Source organism: Castanea sativa, chromosome 4 (genome assembly GCF_040712315.1).
Source record: "Castanea sativa cultivar Marrone di Chiusa Pesio chromosome 4, ASM4071231v1".
Lineage (NCBI taxonomy): Eukaryota > Viridiplantae > Streptophyta > Magnoliopsida > Fagales > Fagaceae > Castanea > Castanea sativa.
This window is the reverse complement of record NC_134016.1, coordinates 2,121,013-2,133,266: the sequence shown is the minus strand read 5'-3', so window position 1 is coordinate 2,133,266 and position 12,254 is coordinate 2,121,013. Positions and strand designations below refer to the sequence as shown.

The 12,254-nt window shown below is 34.5% G+C and overlaps 2 protein-coding genes across 2 annotated transcripts in view; one reads left to right on the top strand and one right to left on the bottom strand.

Annotated features, from left to right (window-relative positions):
- LOC142631314 (uncharacterized) overlaps positions 1–12,254 on the bottom strand; it is a 75,109-nt gene that overhangs the window by 39,375 nt on the left and 23,480 nt on the right. The gene's annotated exons all lie outside the window — the stretch shown is intronic.
- On the top strand, positions 4,753–7,308 carry LOC142631895 (mogroside I-E synthase-like). Its single transcript, XM_075806242.1, has 2 exons — positions 4,753–5,478; positions 6,559–7,308. Exons 1-2 carry the CDS (start codon positions 4,837–4,839, stop codon positions 7,276–7,278), a joined length of 1,362 nt encoding a protein of 453 aa, XP_075662357.1. The 5' UTR covers positions 4,753–4,836; the 3' UTR covers positions 7,279–7,308.

Genomic DNA, 12,254 nt, shown 5'->3' with positions numbered 1-12,254 from the left:
ATCTCTAAAGTTTGTCATTTTTATTTTTTTGAAAAATAAAATATATATTTCAAAATTATAATTGATACAAATTATTAACCTTTATCCAAAAAAATAAAATAAAAACCCTAAATATATATATATATATATATATATATATATATATATATATATTATCAAAGCCCTAAATAGAATTGTTACACCTTAAATAAGTAATTGTTAATGCAGAATAAAGGACTACAGAGCAAAAATCAAATTGAATTATAAAAATAAGTCTGGTGTTACAACTTGTGTCACAACTCGCCTATGTGACGAGTTGTGGTTGGTAGAGAGGGGTCCCCACATGTAAATAATCATTTATAGTCCCATAGGACAAATAATTACTTAAACTACCGATTTAGATCTAAGACTATAACTTTAAATAAATAGAAATGTAAATAAAAAAATAAAAAATATTTTACTTATAAAAGACCAATTCAACAAGCACATGGATTTTCTTTAGCTCCTTTAATATTTTTAGTGTAATGTGAGTCATGTCGCATAAGCCTAAAAATATTTAAAGGAGCTAAAGCATGGTTTTAAAAACCGGTACGGTGAACGAACCGGAAAAGCAGCTAATTACCGGTTTTAAGGTCGGACCGGGGTCCGACCGATGGTCGAACCGGTGACGTCATAAATAATTTAATTATTATTTATTTAAATTATATAAATAATTAATAAATTTTTTAAAGAAGTATATAACATTTTTTAAAGAATTTAACATAAAACATTACAAAAAAATCATGCTTAACATAATAAACTATCAACAAAACCAAATAAATAAGTTCCTTAGTCATTATATTTACATCCAAATAGCAAATAACAAATAAGTTCATTACATCCAAATAGCAAATAAGTTTTAAAGTTTCAAACAAATAACTAATAAGTTTGAAAAGTCAAGCATCATTTGTTATGAAGAAAATTGAAATCAATATCATCATGTAAACCAAATGCTCCACCACTAGCATCATTATCATCATCCTCATCCTCATTTTCTTCATCTTCAATAGGAATAGGATGATTTTTATCTCTAAATCCGGGAGGAGCATCATCTTCATCACCAAATGATTCTAAATTGATGTCATCATCATCCTCAATCACTTCATTATCCATATCTATACAAATTCCAAAACCAAAGAACAATAAATGAAATAACGATTCTAATAATCATTTATCATAAATCATAAATAGTCTAATTAAAATATGCAATTAGGCAAAGAATTGTTATAAGCTAACCTCTTTGTACATGACTAGAAGACCCTTCTTCGATTGGATGAGCTCCCTCTTCATATAATGCATTCTCTATCTCCTCATGATCTAGAAATGGAGGTTCCTCATCTTCCACTACCCAAAATTCAGTTTTATTGATACTTGCATAATCAATAGGATCAAAATTGAACTTCTTCCTTTTGACTCTATATCACAAAATGAACATAATGAATAATTGATAACCAAATCACTTATATTTCACAATCACAAAGAACCCACTCAACCAAATTAGTGAATCACTCATATTTTCCCATAACAACGTTAATTAAAAGAGATTATATAATATATACCTTTCTTTCAATCGGTAGTTATAATGAACATACACAAGATCCATCTTGCTACAGCCATATCAACCCTCAATTTCTTTTCTTTGCCAGCAAGAACACTTCTAATAGAAGGTTGAGCTCCCGGTGTTGTTCTAGGAGCGAAGTAATTACCAATATCACCAACCTTTCTCTTGCCAAGATTAGATCTTAATGGAAAATTACTAGGACCACCACTTCTATTTCCCCTACTTAACCCCCTACTTCTAGGAGTAATTTCTTGAACATCTTCAAATTCTGGTGAGTCCTCTAATGGCGAATAATTAGATGCTTCTTGATCTTTTTTTGTTTGTTCTTTAGATTTAGCAATTTCCTTCAAATTCTCAACCATTTTAAACCTAACATCATAAGGTACACCCATACATGCAGCCACATCACCTTTAATTCCAGCTAGATGTCTTTTCATCCTATTAATGCCCCCTCCTTTATAACTTTTCCCACAATGTATACATCTATAGCTACTTTTTCCGTCTTTCAACTCTTCAGTCACATGATCCCATGCAGGATCACATTTCGCTCTCACAGATGAAGAATTAGCATTAGACCCGGTTGTAGAAGCATGTTCATTAGATGGTACGTAGAGTGCGTACTCCATTTCACTCAACAATTTCGACTTGCGCAACTATTTTACCAACAAATAAATTCATCAACACATCAATCAACATAGTGACATACATGTATAATTCTCTATAAAAAAATATTTCACAATCAATAATCACTGTAAATTAAATCCACAACAAATTCACACCATACAGAGAATCCACAACATGATCAAAAGCAAAATCAAAAGGAAAGAATGTTACCTGATGAATCAAGCAGAGAAACAGAGAGCAACACTTCGTAGGAAAAAAACCCGCAAACAAGAATTGAAAAAAACACTTCAGAGTCCACGATCACAACCATAAATTTCTCCTGTAAACAAGAATTGAAGCATGGAAATGAGAAATTTAAGTGTAAAAAGAAAAGAAAAATGAAAAGAAAGAAAGGGAAATTGAAATGAAAATACAAAGGCAAAAAAGAAACCGAACCCATACCCATTTTTAACTATTTGGGGAGGCAGAGTGTGTGTAGGCAGAGAGTGTGATCGTGGGTGTGGCGAGGGGCTGGGGCGAGGGGCTGCGGCTGGGGCTGGGGCTTGCGCGCGAGGGGCGCGAGGGTCGCAAGGGGCTGGGGCTGTGGGCGCGCGCGAGGGGCTGGGCGCGCGCGCAGGGCGAGGGGCTAGGGCGCGCGCGACGGGGCGAGGGGCTGGGGCGCGCGGGCGAGCGCGTGGAGCTTGTGTGTGGGCGAGGATCGCGAGAGGCCGGGCCGGGAGGCCGGGCCGGGGCGCGCGCGAGGGGCGAGGGCCGAGAGAGGCGAGCGCAGCGGGGCGAGGGGCTGCGGTGTGCGCGCGCGCGCGAGGGGCTGGGGCGCGCCGCGCGAAGGGCTGAGCGAGAGGCTGGTGGGGCGCGCGCGAAGGGCTGAGCGAGGGGCTGGGGCTGAGCGGTGAAGGCATGAGAGCTTGAGGAATGAAGGCTGGAGGCGGCTGAAGAGAAGTAAGACTATGAGAGAGGCAGAGAGTTGAATGAATCTGATAGGTTAGGATTTAGGAACTTAGGATTAGGTTTAATTTTTTAGGACAAAACGGCAGAGTTTTGCCAAATAACCGGTTTCCGGTTCGACCGGCCGGTTTTCCGGTTTTTAAGGTTGAACCGGCCGGTCATTACTATTTACAGTTTTTAATAATATTTCCGGTTTTACCTCATAACCGGACCGGATTTGAGGCCGGTTCCCGGTTGAACCGGCCGGTCCGGTCCGGTTTTTAAAACTATGAGCTAAAGACAATCCATTTACTTTTTTTACATTTAAATAAGAGTAAAATCATGGGTCGGTCGGGCGTCCGATTTTAGGGATGTGACATATATAGAAGTAGAATATACATAATTTTGTCTCTTGTCTGTGTTTCTTGCCCCCACATGTCATGTATGTTTTACCTAAGCAATGATGTCGATCGTCGAATGCTATTGGCTAATCACAAGTTTATTCCCTCAGCGCCTACGTAACAGGAGACACATTCAAAAGTTTGATCAATTATTGTTAGTGTTGCCTAGTTTACTGAGAGATTCTTACATAATACACGATGATTTGATATTAAAATTTTTTTATTTTATATAATATTATCATAATTTAAAATTACAAAATATTTTATTTTTTTATTTTTTTAAATAATATAATATTATATTTTTGTATTAAAATTATATTAATATAAGATTATAATAACTTAATATTACAATGTAATATAATATAACATCATGACGAACTAAATACCATCTGAAAGGAAAAATTATAAGTTTTTAAGTGTTTGTTTAAGAACAATTTATTTAGTTTTTTACTAGTACTTTAAAAAAATTTGAAAAGGCGAGAAAATGCAATAAAAAATATATATAGTCTTTTCAGTGTTGTTATCCTAGAGAGACACACACAACCCAATAAGTTCTAGTCTAATGGGTTTAAGCTTAATTATATCATATTAACCACTCATTTTTTTATTAATATCTAACATGAGACTTTACTTATACTTATATACTCAATAGAGTTGATTAGTAAACCACAAGATAAAATAAAATTAAAACAATAAAATTTAATTAAAGTAAAAATATGATTGGGTTGGTAAAATAATTTATATTGAGGAAAACAACAATATTTTAAAACACTAATTTTTATGGTAGTCTTAGCAATATTTTTATGGTTTTAGAGTTTTTGTTGTTGTGTTTTCTATTGATTTTTCAATCTAGATAATTGCTTAATTCCGAATAATATTTTGTTTTAGCATAGACTTGTGTATTCTCACTATTAATTATTTGAAATCTTCGGAAAAAATTCCAAACACCACATCACTATGAACTATTTAGCCATTGAAATTTCTTAGGTTTTAGTTGTCAAATATATGTGGAAAAAGGATAGTTCAACGGAGGTTGCCAAGGTAGTTCCAACTTCAAGGTGTCTACTCTAGTTTACCTGCTTTGACTTAGCTTTAGAAAGTCCCAATGCTCATGTAGTTTAGGATTAATCAAGCAGATCTTACATACTTAATTACGTCATCCATGCATTTTATGTATCACCATTAATGTCTATATATATGTAACTCATATCTTAAACATACCAATCAACAGCATCATAATCTCCTTGTTTCTTGCTTATAACAAGTCTTTTTTTGTTCATTGAGTGAGACAAAAGCAAGCTTAAGAAAATGGAGAGAGAACAAGGAGCTACTCTTACCCATGTTGTTGTACTCTCTTTCCCTATACAAGGCCACATAAACCCAATGCTCCAATTCTCCAAACGCCTAGCTTCAAAGGGTCTCAAGGTGACCGTACTTTCCACCAACTCCATCGTCAAATCCATGGAAGGTCAAGCCAGCTGTGTCACAATTGAGCCGATTGCTGATGACTCTGGGGAGTATCCAACAGTAGAAACCATGGAAGCGTATACCGAGCGCTTCAAAGTCATGTTTTCACATAGTTTGGAAGACCTTATTGAGAGAAATAAAAGCATTGGATATGCTACTAAATTAGTTGTCTATGATAGCATTTTGCCTTGGGCACTAGAGGTAGCAAAACAACATGGTGTTGGTGGAGCTCCGTTTATAACTCAATCATGCACAATTGCTGCCATCTTTTACCACTTGTTTCAGGGGAGAATTACGCTTCCTCTACAAGTTTCTGAAGTATCATTGCCTTCGCTGCCACTGCTAAGGATCGATGACATGCCGTCCTTCATTTCTCAGCCAGATTCATATCCACTTCTACTAAGACTTTGCGTGGATGAGTTCCGTAATTTCCATGAAGTGAATTGGGTATTTTGCAGCTCTTTTGATAAGTTGGAAGAGGAGGTAAGTTTGTTCTATAATTTCACCAAATATATCTTTTAATTCGCTTGCGTGCAAACATTCATAACACAATTTTTTTTCAATATACATTTTAAATGACAGGGGGATACAAACTTGGAAATCTCTCTCCATTAGAAATGCTAGGATATATGTCCTTTGATTTAAAGGTCATTGGTTCATGCATTCAATATACATAATTATAGGTACATGGAGATATATACATCATATTTAATAGATCCTACCAAGCCAACTAGTTAATCGAGCTAGACTGACATTCTTACGGGAAAGCAATTGTTTGACAAAAAATTGAGTATTCAATTCTTCAAAACAAAGTTTTGATTATTGTTAAAAGAGTAAATTCGGTTGAAGCGTATCTATGGAAATTGCTACTGTGTCGATGATTTTTTCTTTCTGAATTGCTACCATGACCATGATTTTTTTTTTTCATTAGATATATGAAGAAAAGATATATATATATATATATATACACACACACACACAAAATAGGTTTTTAACCTATCCAACCAAGTCACCAATTAATTTTTTGATAGATGATCAAGATACTAAATGGTTTTTAGATAAACAATAAATGTTTCTTGAGAAATATTCTATCCATGTATGATAAAGAAGGTAATGTCAACCCAGGGGGTTGGCTGAGTTGGTAGAGCTCTCAGTCTCAAAGTGCTTGTACTGGGCTCGACTGGGTGTGCTCCCTAGTTCGAGTCTTGCTACCTGCACTTTGAAAAGAATTTCCTGGGCCAGTGCTTTACCCCTTCGTAGGGCTCTCCCGGCACGAACAGTGATTAGTCTCTGGTTGAAAGCCTTGAGGATACACTGTGGGCAACCAAAAAAAAAAAAGAAGGTAATGTCATTTGCACATTTGAAACTCATATTTTCGTTGTTTTTTATTAAATACCGGTGGTTAGGGATGCATATTCAAAGTGGGAAGAAAAATGAAAAGATATAAATACACATGCTGAATTTATTTTCGATCAATTGTTTTCCAATGAACTTGTGTTCAAGATGTTTAGGTGTAATTTATTGAAATCTATATGTTGTGAATGTTTCGGTGAATTCCATCAGGTGGTGAGCTGGATTTCAAGCCAATGGCCAATCAAGAACATAGGACCAACAATTCCATCAATGTACTTAGACAAGAGGTTGAAGGACGACAAGAATTACGATCTGAGCCTCTTCAAACCAAATGTTGATGCTTGCATGAAATGGCTGGATTTGAAGGATACTGGCACAGTTGTTTATGTATCTTTTGGAAGCTTGGCTGCCTTAGGAGAAGAGCAAATGGAAGAAGTAGCATTGGGCCTAAAGAGGAGTAATAAGTATTTCTTGTGGGTAGTTAGAGAGACGGAAACAAAGAAACTTCCTACCAACTTTATAGAGGAGACAACTGGGAGAGGTTTGGTGGTGACATGGTGCCCTCAATTAGAAGTTTTGTCTCATAAGGCTGTCGGCTGCTTCGTGACTCACTGTGGTTGGAACTCGACCCTCGAAGCACTGAGCTTGGGTGTGCCACTGGTGGCCATGCCACAATGGAATGACCAAACCACCAACTCTAAGTTTGTCATGGATGTGTGGAAGATCGGGATTAGGGTTAAGGTGGATGACAAAGGCATGGTCACAAGAGAAGAAATTGAGCTCTGTATTAATGAGGTTATGGGAGAAAAGAGGGAGGAGATGAAAAGGATTGCAATAAAATGGAAGAAATTAGCTATTGAGGCTTTGGATGAAGGTGGAAGCTCTGATAAGAACATCGATGAGTTTGTAGAAAAAATTACGCACACCTAAGGTTATGTAAAACAAGGTCATTGTTAGAAATCTCGAAAGATAGCTTTTATATATGAGTGTCAATTCTATTTGAATGGGGCGTAAAACCCCAGTTTTGCGCCCATCAATCACATTGTGTCACATTAGCTGATTGCAAACTAAAGAATAAAACTTATGACACATAATCTTGCCTCTAAAATTTCATATACCAAAATTGTAACAATTCTATCTTTTATGAATGAACATTCATTTCCAAAAAAAAAAAAATCACCATTGGTGGTGACTTCTTCAACTTCTTTGTGTCTTCGATAATATCACCATTGCTAACATCAACACAGATTGTTCATTGTTTGTTGGTTTTTTTTTTTCATTTTATTGAGATTTTTAATTGGGTGTTGACGTGGCATTATATTATTGGTGGTGTAAACCCCTTGTTTTAGGCCACGTCCAGACAGAATTTAAGCTCTTTATATATATATTCCTGTAGATTTACATCATTTGCATTCATGTGGTTTTTTTTTTTTTTTTTTAGTTTTTGTTACATTCATGTAATTTGTGCTTTCATTAATGAGAAAGTTTTGAATAAAGTATATTTCAAAATTACTAGAATCTGATAGTTGTTTAATTTATTTATTTTTTTCAAAAGTATTAACTTGTTGTTGGAGATGATATTATGAAAATTTTACTGTCTATTCTAAATACGGATCATATCGTAATAAATATCAACTATACACGTATTGTATTGATTCCAAAAATTAGGAGAAATTACACTTTACCATCCTAAACTATGCACCAAGTTACACTTTATACTCTAAACTATTCAAATGCACACTTTACACCGTAAACTATCACACTTATCACACTTTGTACCCTAGTGTTACTTTTTCTTTTATGTTTAACGAAATATAATGTTGCAGAAGCCTAAAGAAAGTACACACGATACTCTCTTAATGAAACAGAAATTAAATTATTAGCTTCTGATAGTAAATCTCAAACCTATGAGAGGTTTCCCTGAATCCATAAGGAGATAAAGTGGAATCCACTAGAAAAAGAATTTGACAAAAAGTCTGTGTTTATTGATAATAGTCTAATTTGCCTCTGACAGCTACAAAACATATAAATATTGAGAAAAACGTCTAAAACCTAATTCGTAGTAATTACGCAATTAGGTGACAAAATACCGAAATTTACCAAAAATGGCAAAATTAAGTTAAATGCGAAATCATAAACTACTGAACTTAAGGGTCATTTCAAAACAAGCGGAACCTTATTCTGACTTTTAAGAAATAAGTTATTAAGTAAACAAAAATTATTATAAACGGCAAAATCGAAATTTTTCAAGGCCTAAATGAAGGAATTCGTCACTTTTAGGGGATACCTCATGGCAAAGAAATGACTATGGCTCAGAATGCCGTTTCGCTATAGTTTGCCAAATTTCATGCGATTCCGACTCAGTCGCCCAAATAATTTCTACTAGTTCCTTTTTGCCTGACATGATTTTAGGCACGCTTGGGAGTCAAAAAAGGCCATGGTAGATTATTCTACATCAGAATCCTACTACACATGCATCTTTTTTAGGTAGAACAAAGTTAAAAGATTAAAACACCCTTCTTCCAAATCAATTAAAACAAAAGCCAATTTTTTTCCCATCTCTCTTCCTGTCTAATATGCGTGCCAACCTTCTCCAAATTCAGATTTTTGTAAACCCTAAATCCCCAGTTTGAAAACTGCTTTTACTCCACCACTGCTCCACCATCTCTCCGTTGTCCCTCCACCAGAGCAACACCATCCCTCCGCCATCCCAAATCGGAACCTCGCACTATCTCACTCTTTCACTTATCATACTCTCTCACTCTATCACTTTTAACCCCCAAAAAAAAAAAAAAAAAAAAAAAAAAAAAAAAAAAAAAAAAAAAAAAAAAAAAAAAACCTAAACTTGAAACCCAAATTTTTTTCCCCAAACCCCACTCAATCTCTTGTGTATTTTGAGCAAGGAAGAAGTGTTTTCTTAGGTAATTTTAGTCTCATTCAATTCACTCTCTTGCTTCATTGCATGTGTGTCTTGTGTCTTCAATTTCACTATCTTGCTTCATTGCATGTGTCATGTGTCTTCAGTTTCACTATCTCGCTTCATTGGTTAGTGTATGATCCTATTTACAATGGTTGGGTTGTGTGATGGGTCTGGATGGGTATATTATTGACAAAAAGTGGATTGGGACTAGTAGGTAGAGCTTGACTGTTGGGTCACTTTTTTGGAATTGTTAATTATGAGTGGGTGTTTTTTTTTTAAGGGAAGCAATGATTATTTGTTGAAATATTGTATAGAATAGTTTTTTTTTTTTTTTTTGAATTGTTATATTGAATATTTTATCTTCAATTGGTCCCCACCTGACGTAAGTGTATGTGATAGGCTAAGAATGTATTGATTTCTTGTGAAAAATTAACCAATTAATTAGCCAAGTTAATTAATTATTTCAATTAACATGCAAAATGCGTGATAACACAAACAAATCACCAACTAAGTTAAATACCGCAGAAAATAAAGTTGACATGGTAGTTGTTTATGAATGGAGAAAACTTTCAAGCTAAAAACCTCACCGGGTGATTTTAAGATCACCACTCTTGAGAATCTACTATTATCACAACAAGCAGTTATAAGTAAAGGAATTCCAGTACCTTATACCAACCTACAATTGAACTCTTACCCCAATACACAATTGGACTTGTTCTGTAGTGACAATCTTTCATTTTCAATGTACGGCTCTCAATACATGACTAACCAATCGATGCGCAGATCCCAGTACACAGCTTACTCCTTTGCACGAATCCAAGTACGTAACTAACACACCAACTTGAGAAGGATGTTCGCTGCAAAGTTATTTAGTTTATCAACATAATGAAGATCACAAAGCTCCTTGGTTACAAGACCCTACGGCGTACAAACGCAGCAGCTTCTTCAAGAGAAAGATGAACTAGGGCATACGTCTCCAGTCACAATATGCTTGATCAAAAACCTTTGCCTAACACTTGTGCAACCTTTAACGGCCCTTGAAATAATCCTTATATATGTTTAGAATTGTGAGAAAAAAAAGTCCAAACAAGTATACACAAATATGTGTGAGATCAGATCTGAATAAAGGAAAGCCCAAATAAAATTGATTTTTGTAAATCTCGATAGATAGGTTATCTATTGAGCAGCTGTCGAGTATCGAGTTGAAGATCCCTTTTAAACCTTGATAGATGCTATCTGTCGAGTTTTAAAATACATTATTGCTTTACTTGTTTCTTGGATAGATTTGCATGGCTTCAATACTTGAACTTGAACTCTTATTCTTTGAAGTATTAAACACATCCTAGATCTACCCAATTACAAATAAAGTGCATTTGGTCATAAGATTAGTCAATTCTAAATGACATATATTCTTAACATGATTTACATATGTCCTAACAGTATGGAATCATGTTTACTGATGAATGTTGGGACTAGTAGTTAGGGATTTTACTATTTGGTAGCTTTTTGAATTTTTTTTTTTTTAATTATGGATGGGTGTATGTTTTTTTAACACTTTTGTATATAATATTATTATGGGGCTGTTTGGTTAGGTGTTTTGAGCAACAGTTTTCAGTGTTTGAACAACATTACACGTATTTTCACAAATTTTTTCACTTACACGTATTTTCAAAAAATACAAACAACATTACTAGAACAATATTACCGAACGGCCCCTATGTGTTTGTATTGACTTAGCTATTGTCTTCAATTAGAGCATTCCCATCAAGTGTGTCAAATGCCAAATATTTGGCATTTGACACACTAAAGTTTAAAAAACCACTTTCTTCAAGTGTTTTAAATGCTATAATATTTTACATTGATAGACCGTGCAATCTCACATTTGAGACCACACTGTTCACAAATTGTAATGCTTATATTATTTTTTTATTCAGGTGGGGCCCGCTTTCTTTTAAAGAAAGAATAAAAATTCAATGAAGTTGTAAAAAAATTGAATAAAAATATTAAATAAAGAATATTTAAATGAAATTGTAAAAAAAGAAAAGAATGTTTGATGTTTGGTATGTTGTAAAATGAAATGTTAAAACTGTAAAAATAGTGTTTTGAAATTGTAAATGCTAAAAATTTTACAATTGTTGATGAGAATGCTCTCAGTCCCCACACTGTATAGAATATATTTTGTTCCACTTGTTATATTGAAAGCATGTTTTTGACTAAAATTAAAATATAATGCAGAAAAAAAAATACAGCCAAAACACGGAAGAGACTGATTATACGACATGTATAGGACTTCAGCCAGTAGTATGCTCTTCCAACAATATCATTGAGTCTTTCGTCTGCACATAACAACCATATATGGGACAAATAAATTAAAACAAAAATAATTAGCACTTTCAGCCTTCTTCAAAAAGTACCCTCTTTTTTCCATGGGTAGACATCCACTGGAAATCAAATCAATTTATCAAGTTTATCAAACAATTATTCAGCCAAAAAATACATATCTTATTAAAAAGTAAGGGATAAAAGAGTGTGAATCCCCTGTAGGAAGCACTTTTAGGAAGCATGAAAAGTTATAAACTAAATTTATAACTTCGGTAAATTTATATATACATTTGATAAATATGATTAACCTAATTAAGACCTCCTTCATGTAGGAAGCATGAAAAGCTAAATCATATCAGATGTAAAAAGATAAAATAGTCAAAAACTAAAAGACAAGAGAGAATATAATTTCTATCTAATTAAAAATTGTGGGTTACATATGTATACCTAGAAAAACAGAGAAAAGGAATGAAGACACATGTAAGTGCACAATTGCACCTGGACCCAAGAACAGTTATGGGCTCAGGCCCAATGAGCCTTAAACAATACAAATTTGTAGAATGTGGGCTTGAAACCTAGGTTAGAAGTGTGTGTGGGGATTAAATGACAAACTAAAGATTGCAAATGCTTGGAAATAACAAGGAGTATAGTAAATCAGCCTCCT